Source organism: Oenanthe melanoleuca, chromosome Z, assembly GCF_029582105.1.
Source record: "Oenanthe melanoleuca isolate GR-GAL-2019-014 chromosome Z, OMel1.0, whole genome shotgun sequence".
NCBI lineage: Eukaryota > Metazoa > Chordata > Aves > Passeriformes > Muscicapidae > Oenanthe > Oenanthe melanoleuca.
In genome coordinates, this window is record NC_079362.1 from 5,226,735 (window position 1) to 5,247,012 (window position 20,278).

A 20,278-nucleotide genomic window follows, 5' to 3' on the forward strand; every position below is an offset into this window, starting at 1 on the left:
CCTAACAATTTAAATTACGCAGGGATTTGCTGAATGCCTCCCCATTCCTGCTGCCACTGCAGAATATGAAGGTAAAGCACCTTACTTAGGGCTTGCCAGTTTCCCCCTGACCTCTCAAAAAAACCTCCAGCCCTTCAACACCCAGCTTCATAAAGCCAGCACTAAAATACTCCCAAATGAGCTACAAAGAGGCACTCACAGCTCCTGGCAGTGGGTTGGGACAACAGTGAATTAACAACTGAGCTCCTGCTGTTTGGCTGAAATCAATTCTCTGCAGAATTGAAATCAGAGGGCAGCACCATGTCTGGGAGAAACAAACAGGGAAGAGAAGTGACAGCATGGTTTTGGAGCACAGGGATGTGCACATTTCCAGAAAAGTTTCCAATTAGCTGCTCCCCAAATCTGCTCCAGGCTGTCAGAAAACAAGGTCCTGGAGAGATGGGTCTTCTTTAGGGAGTCGCATCTTCTTCAGTTTTCATTTTAAATTACCTGTATGGCTCATGGAGGCAAGCAAAAATTATTTCTCAGTCATATTAATGACCTGTGTATTCATGTTTGTGCTCCCCTCCCCAGCCCATTCTGCCACTGTTTCAGGCAATAGCTTTGGTTCACAGCCAAGCCCCATTTGGCCAAATATCTGTGCTGATTTATTGGCTTGGTGATTAGCAGGTTTTTCCTCCCTTGAGGAAGAGATCTTCTTGTCTTTACAAAACTACATTTATTCCAGAATTATGGAGCTATGATTTTTTTTTTTCCTAAAGAACTCTCAAGAGTTATGAATTTTAATGGTGCAATCAAAATTGTACAAAAAATGTGCAAAACCTCAGACCACCTTCTTCCCTCTCTTCTCTGTCCTTCCATCACTTGTCATAATTTTTATATATATTTTCATATACATGACTTTTACACTTTTTTTTTTTTTTTTCCACCAGCAAGGTACATTTCCACGTTTTGTTGCTGGCTGTGGCTTAGTCAGGCTCTCAGCAACACTATTTATACAGTGACATTTTTCAAAGAGCTGCACGCTCTACATAGCTAATGGAAAAAGGTGGCACAACCACAGAAAAGAACTTAATGTTATTCATGGAATACCAAAGGAGAAAATGGAACAGTGGATCACATTAATTCCTGCAAATACTATTATTTTAAACTCATTTAAATTCAAGTCAAACTTATTGAGCATATCATCCCAGAGAGCAACTAACATTTATCTTCCCTGTGCAAGCAGAGCAAACAGCAGCCGAGCTGTTTGCAGAAGGGGCTGCCTCTGAAAAACCCAGAGAGGGCAGGGGGCAGAGCCCACATTTATGTTTTAATTGAAACAGTGATTAATTGCACCACAGAGGGTCTCACACTCGCTGTCTTTCTGTCTCAACCTGCCATAAGACACTCCAGGCTACTCCAGAGTGTTTTTCCAGTAACACACGTCCTAAACTTCCCCCATTCCTCCTCATTTTTCAACCAACGTCTTTTTGGGATAATTGAAGATGTAATTATGGCACTCTTACCAATAAATTACTGAATTATTGTGCTCCTCTGATGCATGTTCCAACTTCCAATTAAGCAACCCAGAGATTGTTTTGCTATTTCTATGCTGATGTGCATTTTCACACATTAAAATAATGATTACAAAAAGTCTTATAGCTGTTTGATGTATTCCACTGAGGCGGGAATGGGCAGGAATATTTTTATAGCACTGGATATTGTATCTCAGCTTGATATCCCCTACTGGGTGCATTGTTTGACCTTTACATAACTTTATTTTCTTGATCATGAAATTGAGAACAACTACTTCCTTTTTCATGGAGGCAGCAATTTTTTTGTCTTTCCTTCCCTTCTTTCTATTTTACAATTCTATTTAATTAAAAAAACCCCACAACCAACCATTGATGTAACTGCCCTGAAAATTCAACCAAAGTAATGATTTGCAATGTATAGATGATCTTTACCTTTAAAGGATAAACATAGTTTGAATGTGCTAGTCCATGCAATACTAAGTTCTACTTTCATATTTTCATCCTCCAGCCCTATTTGTTTATAAACCTCTAAATTGCTTCATGTTCAGACAAATAAAAATCTCAGGCTAGAAAGAAACAAGAGCAGCTGATAATTAACTTATATTAGAAAATATTTTGAATTTTCCCCCCACTATTTAATTAGCAGTAAAATGATCTTAAACAATTTTTGTAATTCACACTCTTAATTACTGTACATGGAAACACTTCTGTGAAGTGGGGGGGGGGTCACAATTTAAAGAAAGAAAAAACTTAGTCCAGGTTTCTATTGTATTTATATCAATTATGCAAGGGTTGCCCACAATAATTCAGAAGTTGGGCTCATCCAAGCTAGTATCTTACCTCTAACATGGATTAATACCAGATGCTTCAAAGCACAACTGAAAAAGAATTTATATTTCTGCTCTTTAGAGAAGAAAAACCAAATTCCCATTGCTTTCTGAAGAGTGGATATGAAAAGGATGCATTGTCAAATTAATTGCTTATCAGAAATTCTAGAATAACTTGATTTGAAAAATAATGTATCCGGAAAGCAAGAAAGAAAGATCCACAAACTGAAAACATCCAACATATTAAAGCATAAGGACATCTAATTCACATCTGGTCAGATTTAATTCAGAAACTGCTTGAAAACTATACCTAATATAATTAAAAATGTAAACTGTGAGGCTCTCTGGAAGCAAAACAGAGGTTTTGAGTTTGTGACAAAACAGAAAACATGAAGGTGAAAATTATAACAGAAAAATTGGAAAAAAATCAGGGACCATTAATGATTTTCCTTAAAATTGGCAACTGGCAAGCAAAAAAATATAATCACTCACACAGATGTGTTATTTCCCAGAGGTCCTTTAACCACTGCCTTGTTTCCTTCATACAATTTTAATGACAGAGGAGCAACACTTAAATATTGCTTTTTGCCTATTTTCAATTGATCTATCTTCTACCAAGTCAAGGTGCCCTAAAGGGAACCCAAAAGGCTAATTTAAATAAGTATTTCACTGGGTACCCAGACTATTATATAGCTGAATGAGATGGAACACACTCTTATGTTTTTGCTCAACTTAATTTTGTAGCTCATGGGCTTTAATGAATCTGATTCATCCCTTTTAACACCATTAAATATCAGTTCATTCATATATATTTATAGTGACACTTCTGCCTCTAAAATCAGTCAGGGCTCGGTATTTCCATGCTAGTATCTGGTGGGAATGTGCTCAGAGAAGTCATTCCCAAATGAGAAAATGAGATGAGAAAAAAAAAATCAGAGTTTCTCTGGCCCACCTCTTCAGCAGTCAGTGAAAAATGGGCTAGGAAGACTTAAAACAGTAAGCCATAGGACAGGTAAACTACAGAATATTAAGACAAAGATAAATTTGGGGAGTAAATTAAAAAAAATGGGCAGTTAAATAAATAAGCAAATAAATAAGAATGGTTGAGGAAGTGTTGGCTGAATGCAATGATCTTCTCAAAAAGAGCAAAGAAAAAATGCAATCTGGAGTTGTGCCTCTGTGAAATTAAAACAGTCAAACACCTGGTATTAATGACAGGAGCCACATCTCTCTCAATGACAACCTGTATTTCCCACCCAAGCAACCAAAATAATGAATTTCAGACTTTGCTTAATTGAGCAGTGATGAAATTACAGGTAATCTAGAAGTAAAAAATGCCTTTGGGTAGAATGCAGACTGCCCCATTTTGCATTAGCAGAAAGCCCAGCACAGATCTATTAATGCATTTCTGCTGCAGAAGTGAAAACTTCTGAAATCCTAAGGGAACCAATTACTTAAGTCAAGCAGAGAACTTGGTAATTGATGGGGCTTGAAAACTACTGAGAACTGCCCAAGCAGCTCATGTAGGGGAACAGCCCAGCTCTAAAGGGACTAATTAGAGCCCTGGCAGCACACAGGAGTAAGAGCTTGCCATGAATGGAGAACACAAGCGCTCATTTTTGAGCTCACAGTGTGCCGTTGTTTTATCAAAAATACAAACTAACAACCACCTATACTCAAGGAACCTTGAATTAACTGACTGTATTAAGAGGGGGTAGAAAATTGCACCATGTTTCCTTTGTGAATGAAAGATGTGCTAGTACTAGCACATCACCAACACAGGTCTATCAAATGGTTTATGACTAACGTGATGTGTTTAGTCAGCCCTCACACAAAGCAGGGCTGATGTGGTTTCATTTTTCGATGACTTGCACACAAACACTGGGATTATATGAGCAGTGACAGCACAGAGGTTCAGCTCCTCCATCCCACCAGCACAGAGCCATGGAAATTATGTAAAACAGCAGCAGCTGAAAGATTACAGGTACTGTGCTCCACATCAGTGATTTATTTATCCAAGTTGGTGGCAGGTTGGAAACAGGGTCATGATTTAGAAGCTTCTTGCAACTAGCAGCCCCCAGGACCTTTCTGCTCCTCACTATGATCCACCAGTGTAAACACTGTGAAAAGAGATGATTACAGTTTTAGAACATAAGAGGAGCAACTCTCCAACATTCCATCCAAAAATAATTGCTTTAACCACCCAAAAGTATCTTTGAAAACTGCAAGGGGGTGGCATCCAGAAAGGAGACCTTGTTTTAAGCACAGTGTAGGAGCTGGTTTTCCTATCCCACAGGGTGATCCTTGAGAGCTGATGCATGCTCTTTCCAAACACACCAGGGACTCGGGAGCAAGGGGGAACAGCCATCAGCACTTTGGACCCAGCCCTGAAGAGAAATGTGGCACCCAGGAGCTGCTCTGTTATGAGCAGTGTGTTACCACTCCCATATACTTCTGCTGAGGGAGTCTGATGAGAAACTGGCCTCCATACAGATTAGAATGGCAAGAAAGGAATACAAAAAGTTACAAACTGTTCAGCTCACAGATTCTGATGCTTCAAGCCACGTTAAATGCACTGTGCTGCAGCAGGAGGGTGTTTTAAGTGGAGGGGGGGAAGCAAACCAGAAAAGTTCACAAAACAGTACCAACAGAAAGCCATCAGTTCCTTCCAAACCTGCAGCAGTATCAGTTTTGGTAACTACAGAATATTACCAATATTTTCTGGTCAGAGCTGTGCCTACACCACGCCCTGAGCCCTCATGAAACTTTCAGGGCAGTGCCTTAGTCCCTGCTCAGAGCTGATGCTACAGAGACCCGGGAATAGCAGCTCTTCAGAACTGCTGAGCCTGGAAGAAAAGCCACAGAAAATCCTCACTGAAGCAAAAAATTCTGCAGCATGGATTATGGTTAAAGGATACTCACTGCTATAAACTGCCAGAGGTCATTATTCTGAGCAGTAAAAAGTTCAGCCCAATCCCTGTTTTGAAATATTTTCCCTACCCTCTGTTTTTATACATGATGACAATTAAGTGTTTAATTTAATTAATACACTGCAGTCTGGAGGGGGTCTTGGTACACACCAGCTGTCAAAAGCACTTCAGGAGTTTCACAAAACACACAGCCCAGGCCCGTGGGGTTTAAGATTTTATTTAGAGACATCCAGCATGGGTTGCAGCCATCATATCCCCATTGAACGATGCTGTGTAGAAGACTTCAACTCTGCAAGAAAAAGACATTGAAGAAATTTAAGAGCCCTGTAATAAACATGTATTTAGATTAGAATTTTTGATTTGAAGACTTTCATCCCCTTCTGGTTTTGCATCAGAAGCCTTGACTTGCTTGAAACCACACAATTCTAAATACTCAATTTCAGTACAAGTCTGCTGATTTTGGTTTTGTCCTCAGTCAAGGGTGGAATAAGCATCAAACTGGAAAAGGAATTACGTAATTTGTTCCAACTATGAGATTCCAATGAGGACTGTTATTTCCTTTCAGGAACTACCTGGGCACTGAAGCTCCTGAAAAATGTTTAGTTTCTCAGATTACAGACAATATCAGGTATTCCCAGAGTGGAATCACCTTAAAACAAACTGAAGTGGGCTTTCACCTGGAAGTGGCATTGTTACACAATGAGTGATGTTTAAGGCTTGTTTTGTTAGGACCAGCAAGCACCAATTAATTTCTGCTAAAGACTTTATCTTAATAGGACAGTAACCCGTGAATGATATAGATGGAGAGATTGTTTTGATACAAGTTCAGGAAAATGCAATTTTCCCCTGAGCTCTGTCTGGCACATCAGAAAGCGTTTACAGCATCACAGTTTCTCATCCTGTTCTGTCACATCACACGTGCCAGTGGCTCCCACAGGTCACACCAGGTGCACCTTTTCACCTCCTCAGGGGAGGGAGCAGACATGGTTTTGGTGACAGCCAGAAGCAGCAGGCAGAAAGGAGTGGCCTCTGAGGAGGCAAAGGTCACAAAACACCGAGTGCAGCAGCTCTGTGACACAAACTTCCACCTGCACTCTGTTTCAGTTATTATTATGTAACTCCAGACCACAACACTTCAGCTGGACTGAAGCAAAAGGCTGAGGATTAGAAAGGTTTCTGATGAGGTCAGGCTCATCAAATTCCACTGTGCTACGAAATCCAACAAAAGCAGTTACCCAGCCAGTGCAGCTACAGCCTGTCCTCTTCATTTCTTCAGCAGCTGGTGTCTGACGATGAAGAAGGGGGCACCAAACCCACTCCCAAGGAAAACACACATTGTTGCCAGCAGCCGCCACTTGTTTGCCACAGAGAATGGCAGGTTCTAAAGGGGAAAAAAAAAGGAGTTTTACCTTTGCAATCAAAGCATTAATTCCTTTCTAAGCCATTCAGATGCACTACGAATCCCAGGGGAAGAAAGAAAAAAAAAAAGTTGTTTCAAAGCATTTTCAGTATTTCCCAGGGAAAGAAATACAGTATTTAAGGTAATAAATAACCCTGCAGTATCTGAAGGGTACCTACAGGGAAGCTGGTGATGGACTCTTCATGAGGAATTACAGTGACAGGGCAAAGGGGAACAGATTCTAAGTGAAAAAGGAGAGATTTCAGCTGGATACTAGAGAGAAATTCTTCGCTGTGAGAGTGGGCAGGCCCTGGCACAGGGTGCCCAGAGAAGGTGAGGCTGCCCCTGGATCCCTGCAGTGTCCAAGGCCAGGCTGGGGCTTGGAGCAGCCTGGAATGGTGGGAGATGTCCAGGCCCATGGCAGGGGGTGGAATAAAATGATCTTTAGGGTCCCTTCCAACCCAAACACTCCATGATTACAGCCTGCATGTGACCTCTGGAGGTCACTTCGTCCCCTCTTCTCTCCCTCCAGCCCAAGGTGAGGCCAGTTTGCTGCAGGTCTCATGCAATCAAATACAAAAACTCCTGAGGACACACATCCACAGCCCCCCCAGTGTTCTGGTATTTAATTATTTTCACTGTGAAGAATTTCCTCCACTAGGTACGCATGTAAAATTAAGCTTTTAAACAGAAAGCTTCAGAAAACACGCCAGGTACATCAGAAAGCGTTTACAGTATCATTGTTACCCCTCATACCGCAATGCTCATCATCTGTACCACCGCAGGGAAAGGCGCTGGGGTCGGTCACCACACAATTTGCGCTGCTGTGGCTGTGTGGGCATCACTACGCCACCCCAAAGCCCACACAACACCAGCCAGGCACCAACCCCCACCCCACCATCCCCCTCGCCGCGACCTTGAGCGGGCCAGGACGCTGCTGCCCACCTTCCCGGGTCCCTCCTCATAGTGGCTGCGGCGGATGGCGGAGGTAGCGAAGCGGCGGACACCGGCGGAAAACATGACAGCGGCAAGAAGCAGCGGCCACTCGTCCGCCCTGCGCGACCTTCCCGAGGCTGGCGCGGCCGACGAGACCGGAACCGGAAGCGGGAACGAGGAAGGGCACGTTGGGGTGGCATGACGGGAGTTGTAGTTCCATGCGGTCACGTGGTGACAAACGGCGGCCTGCGGTTGGTCGAGTCCCTCGCGCGCTCCCCGGGGGCGAGAGAGTCCCGCTCGGTCCCGCCGCCATTTTGTGGCGGCTGAGGGGCGGCGGGAAATGGCGGGAGGGGGGCTGAGGGGTCCGAGGGGTCCGCCAGTACATCTTGGGAGCTGTACTAGACCACTTTTGACGTAGAACTCATGGATCCCGCTAAATGGACGAAAAATACAGTAACAGAACGGTTTATGTTGGAAAGGACCTTAAAGCTTATCCGGTTCTACGCTCCCCGCCCTCTATGGGCAGGGACACCTTCCACTGTCCCAGGTGCTCCCAGCCCCAGTGTCCAGCCTGGCCTTGGGCACTGCCAGGGATCCAGGGACAGCTACAGCTGTGCCAGGGCCTGTCCAGCCTCACAGGGAACTATTCCTGCCCTCTCCTAGTCTGCGTCCATCCCCCCTTGTCCTGTCATTCCCAAGGTCTATTTTTTTTTTTTTTTTTAAGTTTCTCTCTATTGTGAGGGATGGTGGTGATTTGTACATGACTTATTTATACGGCATCACTACCTTTAGTGACTATATTGAGGTGTATTTGAACTTTGTTAATGTGAAGGGAAATAAAGACCTCCAGTATCCTTCACCTTTGCCAAAACAATACTTTGAATAGAGGCGGTCTCCATCTTTTTTTTTTTTTTGCATGGATTATTTTAAAGACAGACTTTCTTTTCAGGAAAAGAAGTTTGATGCTGTCATCTCAGTGTTGTAAGGAAGCTTTTTTTTTTTTTTTTTTTTTTTTTTCCCCCCATAGCTTTTCTGCATATTTTTGTACTGTCAAAGGGTAGAAAAACCAGGATTTTTATACTCACCAAAGTAATGCTTTAATATGAACAGGTTGAAATGACTTTGAGAAGTGAGGCTTGATTACATTAGTTGGTGGTCGTTCACTGTTAACAGGTGATACAGAACCCTAGGACACCTTTTGTCATTATTGTGGATCTAGTTGTGATTTCCTTAGCTAGTTGTTTTTCAGATTTTTTTTTCCTTTGTTTAGATAGACTTCTATGTTTATTTATCAGAGTTTGCCATGCTTTTTTTCCCCTCCATTCGCTAATTCTGGGGTCTGTTGAAAGCTGTGTCCCCATTCCTGTTAAATTCCATTGCTCTTCAGGCAGCCAGGCCTCTTCCTCCCCCCTGCTCCCCCTTTTATCAAGCATTTTCTAATTGGAATTAATGCCACGACGGTGCTCTGCAGTCTGCTTTATCATCTTTATAACAAATGTTCTTGTTTTAATGTATCTCTTTTCATCCTGTAGTGGGTTTTATAGTGTTGCTGCTTGGGAGATGCTGAATAGAGGCGTAAAGATTCCTGTTACACAGTTGCATTAGCAATAGCACTTTAATCCTAGATGCTCTGCAGATGTTTTCTCTGTAGACAGAAGAGAGGATCTCTAGGTAAATATGATTAGAGAGTGGTAGATATCTAGAGTTGTTTTACAGCTGGAGAAATAGAGCTGAACACTCAAATCTCCTTCAAAACATAAACTGATACAAAGTAAGTGTTCTTTCTTCTGAGCATCTTCTAAAGTGTTAGAAATATGATGTACCTTAATTATGATGAGGATAATCTAGTAGCAGGGCAGATGTTTACAGGAGCTGCCAAGTGCTCCACTGTTTGCCTTTATAAAAAGGTGTGAGTCTAACTCACACAGACTGTGGGAATTACAGAATTAAATTACAGGGTGAAATTCCCTGGCCTGTGCCATGCATGGGATCAGAATGGGTGATTATACTGGTACCTTCCAGCTTTTAAATCTATGAATCTTTGAATTTAGGCTGCTTGTTCACATACATCTTTTTATTTATACCATTCGTTCTTCCTTTAAAAAACCTATTACTTTTTGCCAAGTTATCTTTTTCATCTTCAATAGTACATTGCATTTTGCTGCTGTGAATATGACTAGGTGATGAGTTCTTTCAGGTGCTGCTTTCTTACTCACTTTTCCCCACAAAGAATGCTTCTCTTCTTGATCTAGATGCCAAAAATACAAATTAAAAAAAACCACAGGTAGCTAAAGAAAGTAGTGCACAAGGTCTATCTTTTATGATCTTGATGGAAGAAAGAAGCATAGAAAGCTTAGTGTGTTTTTTATAGAATTTACAGGGCCATACTTTGGGGGTTGAAACTGCCAATCACTGAGAGAACCAAGATAAAAGTCGTACTGGCTTTTAAAATCCTCTTTTGTAAGTAAGTAAACAGCTATTTTTAAATCCTGAAATTTTGTGTGATCAAGTTTGGATGTGTGTACTTCATGAAAACTTTCAAACAGCATAAATTCTCTAAACTGTTTTCCTAGTGTCATGGACAGAGGGCTCAGGAAACAAAACAGCTGTCACTGGTGACTCAAAAACATTGCTTTTCTCCAGAAATTATCCTCTGTTTTTGTTGACACGATAAATTATTTTGTCTAGGAATTAACCTCCCTTCAGTCATGAGGTCAGGTATTAGCCAAAGATTAAGCAGTTGTTAAATGCTAAGTAATTAAAGGGAAAGGATGAGTTGAAGCTGGGAGAAACATTATATAATAGATATTAATTACATGTTTTTCAGGAAAACTGTGGGTTATCAGAGATGGAAAATATCTCTGATAGAGTAATTTGTCAGTCAGTCTAATTTCACAGCTGTAGCAGTATGTCTTTCATAAGGATAATTAACTTGCCTCATTTGTGATAATTGTTTTCCTTCCACAAAGTAGGTGTTCTGAAATATAAAACTATCTTACAAATGTCAAATAAACAATTAATAGTATTAAAAATAACGTGGGGATCTTCAGCTGCAGAAAGAGGTGTGGGAAGCATTTGCAATTAGCAGAGTGAAAAGCTGAAAACCTTGACATGAAATTGTAAAGGAATTGTCCTTTGCAAGCAGTTACAGATTTGTTGCAGACATTGATAGGAACAGGGTGCCCGTGGGAGGAGGCTGTTAGGGGAAGTAGCATCTTTTATTCTTCCATTATAGTTGTTAAAACCAGTCAAGCTTTCAAATGTGCAAGCCTTCCTTAAGGTGTGAAACTGAGTTACTTTCAAATGTAGATATGCACTGAAAATAATTGTTTCGGGGCACAGTTCAAAGGACATTTTCCTCCCCTAGCTGTTCTTTGGACTGGATCATTTCACAGATTCAGTTCAGGGTGTAGTGGCAGAAAGGCCTAACTGGCCCACAGAAAGGTGTGAAACAGTTGTAGCATTAAAAAGGTGGAAATGGATGCATAGATTTAGTGCTTTTCTTGGCAGCAACATCAATTTATATTAGCAGGAAGAGCTTGTCCAAACTACAGCTCTACAGCAGAATACATTTATATTATTTGGTATCAGGGCATGAGAAAATTATCACGATACAAATCAAATTCTTCCCCAAGCTCCAGATACTGCTATTGCCTAGTGCATTAATTAATTGTATTTCCCAGGTGTGATGATATTCAAGATAAGTTGGTAAGTACTAAAATATTACTTAAGCAGGTCTCAGTGTATTGTGATATGTTATAAACAAGAGAATAAAATAATTTGAAGGTTGGTTTTGTACCATAATATCTTTATGTGCAATTATCTTCCTGACAATTTACTGTTGTCATTTTATCAGCCACCACTCCACAAATTGTCTTTAAGACTGTATAATTAACATTTTTAACCTTTTACAGTTAACATTCCAACATAAGGGTTAACATATGCAGCTCAAGTTACTGCTCTCAATCTGAATTAAAATACTATTATTTTTGCATCTGAAACCCCAAAGTGGACCTGTGCATTTGAATTTTGCCTGTTAACTCTGGTTGTATAATTTGGTTTGCCATTAGGATTGTAGGGGGAAGTAACACAGTACCTGTGTAATTCACACTTTTAAGCCATCATGAGTATAAAAGTGCTGTGGGAACTTCTTCACAGTGCCTCTGCTTATTAGTGTAATTTTTTTAGTGAAAAATACAGGTTGTATGAAAAGTTGAGCACAAATTTATAGATTGAGTGTTATCCATGAAAGCAGCTAAGTTGGATGTGCATACTAACAAAATGACAGTTTTGGCTATGTACCTAGATAGATTTATTTTTATGTTATGTGAAATAGTTCAAAAATTGCCCCTTCATGCAAGCAATTCCTTATTGAAGCAGAGTCTCTGTTGAAATACTCATAGTATTTCAACAGCTGAAATAAGTGTCTAACAATAATATTTTACCTTGACAGAAATGTTTCTTTCATTTTCAGTCTTTTGCAGCATTAATTAAATCTCCCAAAAGACTGTTTAAAATACGTGAGGGAAGGTTGGTTACACCAAACCTTTTCTAGAGGCTTCATGAGGATATAGCACTTGCACAGTGAGTAAGAGACACTTTGCATTATTTATTTTGTCTTCATGTCTTTCTCTAAAATGGAGTATGCAAAGCTCTGTTATTTTTATTGTTGACACCAAGAACTACTGGCTTGCAATTACAGCATGCAGCATTATAATTACATGCACTTTGAACTATCTCATTGTAACAGCCATAGCTTGGTTGCCAAATCTTGTGCTTGAAGGAGACCTTTTGTGTGTAGGAATATCTTAGGAGCCCTGAAATCACCATTTTTCCTTGCAGGGGCAATACTCAATTTGTTTGGAGGTAAAAGTAAAAAAAATGCCCTTCATTTTTCTGCTCTGTTTGTGCATATTTTTTCTATAGTTTAAAATGAGGGTTTTTAAAATGTCTTCTTATTGGTTTCTCTATCAAGAGGACAGTATGTGATTCAAAATATGCACAGAAGTAAAAAAGAGCCTTCAAAGTATACATATGATATATATGATTCAAATACATAGTTTTATGTCTTTTTCGTTCTTTACAATTCTTCAGTCATGCACAAGCCTTTCTAATATATTAATATTCTTGTATTATTATTCAAGTGTTTATTTATTATGTAAAGATTTTATTATTTATAAAATCTACCACTGATGCCTTGTTTCTGGCTGTTCACAGTTATACATATTGTCACTCTGAAGTAAGTGAAAGACTTGTATGTGTCTTAAAAAAATTTAAATTTAATTAAAAAAAAATCTATTTTGTTTTTATCCCTTAATCTTGGAAAGAAATGCTGAGTAGAGCTCCATTTAATAAAATCAGTGTTGTCAACAAGGTATTAGATGTTTCCAAAACCATGATAGATACTGTGAACGTTTCCTAGAGAAATGTATTCTTTGCAGTAAGCTAAAATTTGTGACATACTATGCTAACACATAAATGCTGCTGAGTTTTGAAGGAGGTGTTTAACTTACCCAGGTTTTGTTTTTTACAAGTTAAAAACCAAATTACACTCAAAGTACCAAGTCAAGCAGTTGATGTACGAATTGAAAAGGGCTTTTTTGTGTAGACATGTCCGACTGTGTATGTGGTAAAGTGATATTCTAAGATACCAAGTTTCTGTAATTTCCATGAAAAGGGATGACCAAGCATGAGAACCAAAAATTGAGGATCATTTGCCTAGTGTGGTGGTTTTTTTTTCCAGTCATTTCAGGCATGCTCTGGGTGATTCCCAGTGCTGAGGGTTTCTGTGAGTCAATGCCGAAAGAAATACAGCAGTTAGAGAGAAATTAAGGTGGAGGGAGGAATGCTTTTCCCTTAGGTACTTTTTATGCAAAAATGTACTTTTAACTGTTGAGGATCAATTTGCATTCCTCTATAATTTGTTGTAACAATGTGATTACACCTCTGTTTACTATTGTTTTTAAGTACTTTCACAGTGCACTTTCTGGACTGATGTTTCCAACAACTTCTAGCTGGCCATCAGCAAGAGCTCTCTGCACTATTACTTTCTCCCTCTAATTATGGCAGATGGTTTATCTGCTAAGCAAGTATTGCTTTAATTTTTCTTGTTTATATGTTGTTAGTCTATAAATTCACTTGTGACAGCAGCTTTTAACTGTCTTTTACAGCAAGAATGCCTGGCAGTGTGGTTACTGCTGATTTACCATGATGAAAGAACAGTAACTGATGTTTTTACAATCCACTCTCATTCCATACACAGACATGCCAGTGTTGATGAGAGGTGAAATTGTGTAATTTCAATTTTGACATCAGTGAGTATATAAAAATGATTTATCATCTTAGTTCTCAGAGCTCAAAGCTGGAACTTCTGAGGTTGCTGAAAGTACTTGGAGGTGCACTAGTTCATGGGACCTGATGAGATGCACCCACAGGTCCTGAAGGAACTGGGTAATATTTCACCCTCCTGCAAATATGTGACAAGAAAATATGCATATTTCGTATGATATTTTGATTCATTAGTGACATTCCAGTTCACTCTAGCTGTTTTATTTACATGTGAGCCTGTTAGTTCCTCCAGGGACCTGTTCACTGACTTCTTCTCCAAACTTAGGTTTTCAGAATGTTTTTGTAATATGCTGGTGAAATTGAGTGTATCACCTATCAGTAATCATTATCATGAAATATTAACTGTTTGAAATGTTGAATGTGAAGTCTGCTGCTGGCCTGGTTTATATTCATTGTGCATAAACATTATCACCTATGTTTATGAGGTCAACAAAGAGCTAATGTCTGCCAAGGCAAAGACACTTTTCCAGCAGTCAGAACTGGCTGCTTGGTCAGCAGTCAGGCATGCTGAAAGTGCAGTGAATATTTTATCTTGGACTTGGTTATTTTCTCTATACTTCAGGCTGTACTGACTTCTTTACTTTAAATATGAACATAAAATGAAGTGACAGTGATGAGGACTCACATCATCTTCATTACAAGCACTAACAAAGTCACTCTGCTAGAAGGTCTAGCATCAAGTTTTGACAGTCAAATGAGTAGGAGGAAATACTCTACTGATAAACTTCCCATAATGGAATAACCAAAAGTTTTATTTTGTAGGATGGCATTTTCAAAGGGTTTGCAGCTTCTGCTTTACCAGAGGTTACTAAGTATCCAAAACAAAGTTTGTGCCAAGCTGCAAACTTCAAATGCAGGCCGAGAGCTGAGTAACCACTATTTTTCCAAATGGGAATCTCAAGTTAGTATTTTTGCCACATTGTTTGGCAGTGGATCTGCTTCTGTGGCATATCCAAACTTCTTCGTGGAACATAAGCTGGATTTAGATTGTGTGCAGGTGCTTGTGCTGGAATGTTCTTTGTGTGTGTTCTTCTCCAGCTAAAATTGGATGTCTTTTTACAAACGCTCCATGGGAGAGTTTCCTGCTGTATCAGGTTTGTGAGGCAACATTTTTGGTAGTGGAGGGCTGCATGATGAGATCCTGAAATAGCCAGCCTGTGTTAAGAAAATTTACATTTGCCATCCTTACCTTGGAAGTCATGAACTTGACTCTTCCTGCACTCCATTTGGCTCCTCTCAAGACACCTAACTCCAAAATCCTTATTCAAGGCTTTACTTTTATTTATTTTTATTTTTAAAAATCTTTTTTATTGGCTTAATATTTGTTCTGAGATTAAAAAAAATTCCTGTTAAATGTCTGAAGAAACACACTGTGGAATTCATATTAGGTGGACTTACTGTCATTTTTAATCCTCTCTGGCTTCAAACTTTATCAGATGTTTGATGTATTTATCAAATACCTTGAACCATTTCTTTTACTCAAAAGGTTATCTTTTCTTCATGTCTCATCTTTGTCTTGTTCTGTGTGTTGATGAGATGTGTGCAAAACCTTGCCTGAAGAATTTGATAACTTCAGCAACTTGTCACTGGGACCCAGCTTTCACTTTTAAAATAGTTCATTTTATAAATGGCAATTCAATACATTTTATAAAAGGAAATCATTATCAACTAGACATGGGGATAGCAGTGGATTTTTTCTTCCTACTGCACATACTCAATTGCTTCACAGAATTTCATTTCACAGTTGGAAACTTGACTCCTGACTAGAGCTGTATGATACTGCCAATTTTTGCTTTGACTATTCAAGTGTAAAAATAGCTAACTTTGCAAGAATACAGCATGTTTAATCCAGCTCAAGGGTGTCACGTTATTGTAGAGCAAGTGGTTCTTGTCTTGTCTTTGAAAATAACCAGGCTGAAGTAATGGAAGTGTGAAACAGAAAAACGTCGTTTGCCTAAACGTACTTGGGCTGAATCAAGGGTTATTTATTGCTTGTCTTAATTAGAAATTAAGATTCTGAATGGCTAATTCTTATTTAAAATTGCACAAAACTGAGCAGATTGATGACCCATTGTACTTATTTGTTTCCTGCTGTTCTGGTAGCACACAGCACAGTTAAATCCAGGTAAATGTGTTCCTTTATGGATCCTCAGAGCAGGCAGCAGAGCCTGGACAGCTGGGACATGAATTTCTGTGGGGGATGATGCTTTTGTTTTGGAAGGACAAGCACATGACTGAGTACCCTTTGCTGAGTCTTGCTTGAAACTGCTTGTAGAACTGTTTTTGAAACAGTTCTTCAGATAAATAGGCAGCATGGGTGAAAACATTCTTGAAGCTTCAGTTCTGTGAGTGAGAATTCAGGGGCAGGCTGTAGGAATAAGGGGCAGATACACAAAGTTTCTCCAAGGAACTCGGTTCTCCCACAACTTTTACTTACATGCATAATGTCAGACGTCAGCTTAACTTCTCATACAAATTTTTTATCACTGATAGCACTTTCTCCTAGTTTATGTCTAAAGTGTGAGAATTGCACATATAGGATGAGAACACTGAAACTTCTTGTCTCTTGAGACTGAGGGTGTGTGCCACAACTTCATCCCAGTTCTTGCCTCTGCTGTGTATTTCTGGGATTTCTTTCCTTTGGAAAATTCTTGCAAGTCATATCACAAGAGCCGAAAGTTGTTCTGATATTTATTCTTTTTCCTCAACTCTGAAGTCTCTTTTTAGGCTTTTTTAGCAGATCCCTTGAGGCCTTTTAATCGGTTGATGTTTTATGGGATTGCCTTAAACTGCAATTCCATCACTTGAGTACTTGATGCATGGACACTGATTTGGAGAGAAAGCTGGAAATAAGCAGAGTGCTGGGGCTGGAAGCAAATACATCAAGAACGGATATTTGGGAAAAGGTAGATGAGGAAAAGACCAGTGAAAAAAAATATAGAGATATCCATGAGATAACAGCATCAGTCTTATGTTCTGTGCTACCATTCCCTCATGGATTCAGCAAGGCTCTTTGGGGTACAAACACATGATACTGGATGGTGCTCCAGTATGTGCTGAAGTGCGTCCCAAACTGGGATTGGCTTTTCAAGTGAGCCCATGTTTTCATCTGATGCGTCTGATTTGATGCCTTGATAAAAGGAAGACAGTAACACATCATTCTGTCATCACAGTCTCCAAAGGGCATGTGAATGTTATAAGGAAATATCTGTTAAATCTCTTGGAATTAGAAGTGACAATATAATAAACACTTTCATTTTGTATTTACTGTGCCTTGTGTGATGTTTATTCTTTTGCCTCCTACTGAGACTATTATATTTGTTGAGAGGATAAATATGTTTTCACATCTGTCATTCTCCTCTTTCAATAAACACTAAAGCAGGAAGTTGTTGTCCTGGATATTATGCAGAGGCATATTAGTGTTGGTGATGTGATACATCATATATCATACATGTCAACATCATACATGTGATGATGACAATGTGTACTTAAGATAGTCTTTTGTTCTTAATTATTGTGGGGTTTTTTTTCCAGAATATTTTTGTGCAAGTCCTTGTTCTCTTGAAATCTGTCTGTTAATTGTTCTTTAAAACCCTAAAATTCTCTGCAATTCTACCTCCCTAATTTACTTTATGGACTTTGTGAATGCATTTTATGACAATTTTGCATTTTTTTTTTTTTTTTCAAAAGTTGTAGCCAAGATTACTCAACTGTTCTTTGAGAGCTAGGCCTGGCTTCAAATCAGCTGATCACAAAAGAAGATTGTATAGCCTTTTAGTTTGAAGGAGATTTAAAATCACTTGCTCAGGAGTCCCACAGTGGCTTCAGCCTTAGGAGGCTTTCCTTGAGAATCATGTTCACTCTCCAAAAAATATGGGGCATTTTCCAAGTTCTGCTTCAATTTGTGGCAAGCAAAGAAAGATGAGTTGTGGAGACAAAGTCCAAATCTGAATGTAATCTGTGATTTAGATCTGAAGGGGTCAGCAGCACGTCCTGTCTATACTAATTTATTCTTTTTAAATGACAAGAAGAACGATCTTACTCTTTTTGTTGGTCTTGTGCTGTAGATGTGTGGTCTTTGGAAGAAAGTCTTGCCAAAATCAATGTTGGAGTGATTATCCAGCATTTGTTCACAGGAATTCTACAAAAAACGCAGGTGCAGGGAGGTTATGCTGCTACTTAGTACCTTTTTGTGTTTCTCCTAGTGTATGTTAGTCCTTCCTCTAGGTAAAAACTGCCCTCAACAATGTATTTTAGTGATTCTGTTTTCTAGAGAAATTATAGATAAATAAATTTTAAAATACCATGACAGTTTCTCTAGGCTGCTGGCTATTTCTGTTTGCGTACAGACATTTTATAACCTTAATTTGACTGAGGAGACTAAAATTATAGGTTAATAGAAGAAAGTTAATTTTTCTTGTTTCTAGTAATTAGATCTGCTTCTAGAGGAGGAGAAAAAGTCAGTCCTTCATCTGAGTGCATGCAAAGAGAGATCTTACAGGTCATAGTTGATATGGTGCAAGAGCTTTTTTTATGGTCATGATAGTCTGATAGCAAAGTTATGTCCTGGTTATTCAGTGTAAGTACCTTAACTTTATGACTTCCAAAGGGACAGGGAATTCATGAGGAAGGCCCTGTGAGATAATATTGACATGAGACTTGTACTTACCACAAGTTCTGCTGTGCATGACCTGAGTTGTCGTGACAGTGGCACACAAAATGAGTGAAGACATAAATAGCAAATAAAAAACCTTTTGCTTAACACAGAATATTTTGTTTTTATAATCTTCTTGTCTCAGAACACTGTGCTATAGGAAAATATTATGAGTACTGAGAAGTGCAGAGTCTTTATGCGATTTGTGTAAATGGTTGGAGCTCATTGAACTAATGTGCAACTTACAAATACCACAGACCTTCAAAATAACAATTTTGCATTGATTTCACTGGGAACAGGATTGTTCTGATATTTGACTATCAGTCAGCTCACAACTCTATAGATTCTCCTTGGTAGTTTCAGGGTGATATCTGAGAATACTTTGAGTCCTGGAAATTGTATCCTTTATTTACTGACTGATACATTGGAATAAACCTGATCAAGTGAGGAATAACCTGTAGAGGTTTTTTTCCCTGAGCTTGCAGTTTGTAAGGGACCTGGTCAGTGCTTGGCTGTAACTGCAATTTTAAGTTTTTTACTGCTCTCTGTGTGAGTTTTCTCCAAGCCTTGGGCATTTTGTGTAGGTCAGGAATCCGTGTCCCTGCTGCAGAATGCCTTTTTCCCTTACCCTATGGCAAAAGGAGTGGGTTGTTTCCTTCTTCTGATCTTGGTGTGGAGCCTGTCTCACTTGGCTTCAGCCTCAGTATGGTGCTAGCAGGGCAGCTGTCCACATCTGCCTGGAGTGGTTAGGGGCATGGGAATGTTATGAAAAAATCCAAAATATAGATCAGGAAGCATGAGAAAGCTGAAGGAACATCTTATATTCATGTGTGAGGGAATGATAAATTAGTGCTGTTGGGTGTGTATATACACACATATACAGTATATAAACACACTGTGTTTGGATACAGCTATAAAAACATAAGCAACTTGGATATTTTCTGTCAGAATCTTTCTTTGTATGAAGGTATTCCTTTGCTCAAGCTGAAGCTAGAGGAATTCCCTGAGAAAATGTTTTAAATACCTCACCCAGACATTCCCACTGGTGTTATATATTGTTTGCAATGAAATTGTGCTTCAATGTTTTAGAGAGCAGAGAATCTCAAAATCGGTAACTTCATGCCCTCTGCCCTCTTCCTACCTTTACAGGGAAGAAATGAAAGATGAATGTTACATGGCAGGGTCTCCTTTAGTTTGGCTGAGTTCTGTTTTCCTTCAAGATGACTTATTTTTAAGTCTGTGTAAAAATGTCTCTGCTTCACAGCCATGACAACCAGAAGAGAACAGTCTTCCAGGACTTTCAGTGCCTCCAGGGCAAGTACAGAGATCCTGTGGATGATCCCGTGGGTCATTAGGCAGGGCATTTTTAGAGCTGTTATTCCCCATGAAGTAGCAATTAACATATTACAACAGCAAGATTCTCAGTTTAGCTTTTGTTTGTTTGGAGTTTTGTTGTACTGGTTGTTTTTGTTTATTTGTTAGATTTTGTGGTTTTTTAATCAAACACCAGTTTAAAGAGAAATGGTTTATACAATGGAGTGTTCTCTTGTAAAATTATATCTGTTTTTTTTCTTTCCACAGAAGATGGGCAGTGTGGTTATTTCATGTCTGCAATATGCTTTTATCTTACTTTCTTACCCCTGAAAATGTGAGACGTTCATTTAATT

At 39.3% G+C, this 20,278-nt stretch overlaps 1 protein-coding gene and 2 non-coding genes across 3 annotated transcripts; all 3 read right to left on the bottom strand.

Annotated features, from left to right (window-relative positions):
* Positions 1-5,471: 5,471 nt before the first annotated feature.
* Positions 5,472-7,791, bottom strand: LOC130265338 (cytochrome c oxidase subunit 7C, mitochondrial). The gene is made up of 3 exons (XM_056514371.1): positions 7,619-7,791; positions 6,510-6,655; positions 5,472-5,563 (listed from the first exon to the last, which is right to left on the bottom strand). The coding sequence occupies exons 1-2, from the start codon at positions 7,691-7,693 to the stop codon at positions 6,539-6,541; spliced, it is 192 nt and encodes a 63-aa protein (XP_056370346.1). The 5' UTR covers positions 7,694-7,791; the 3' UTR covers positions 5,472-5,563; positions 6,510-6,538.
* On the bottom strand, positions 6,136-6,196 carry LOC130265664 (small nucleolar RNA Z39). Its single transcript, XR_008842659.1, has one exon. It is a non-coding gene; the product is annotated as a small nucleolar RNA Z39 (small nucleolar RNA).
* On the bottom strand, positions 7,388-7,450 carry LOC130265658 (small nucleolar RNA Z39). Its single transcript, XR_008842653.1, has one exon. It is a non-coding gene; the product is annotated as a small nucleolar RNA Z39 (small nucleolar RNA).
* Positions 7,792-20,278: the final 12,487 nt, after the last annotated feature.

Bases quoted from the DNA above. Each gene is read 5' to 3' on its own strand.
- LOC130265338 (XM_056514371.1), bottom strand. From the start codon at position 7,693: ATGTTTTCCGCCGGTGTCCGCCGCTTCGCTACCTCCGCCATCCGCCGC. The intron at 6,656-7,618 runs GTGGGCAGCAGC...TTTCCCCTTTAG, and splicing joins ATGAGGAGGGACCCGGGAAG to AACCTGCCATTCTCTGTGGC.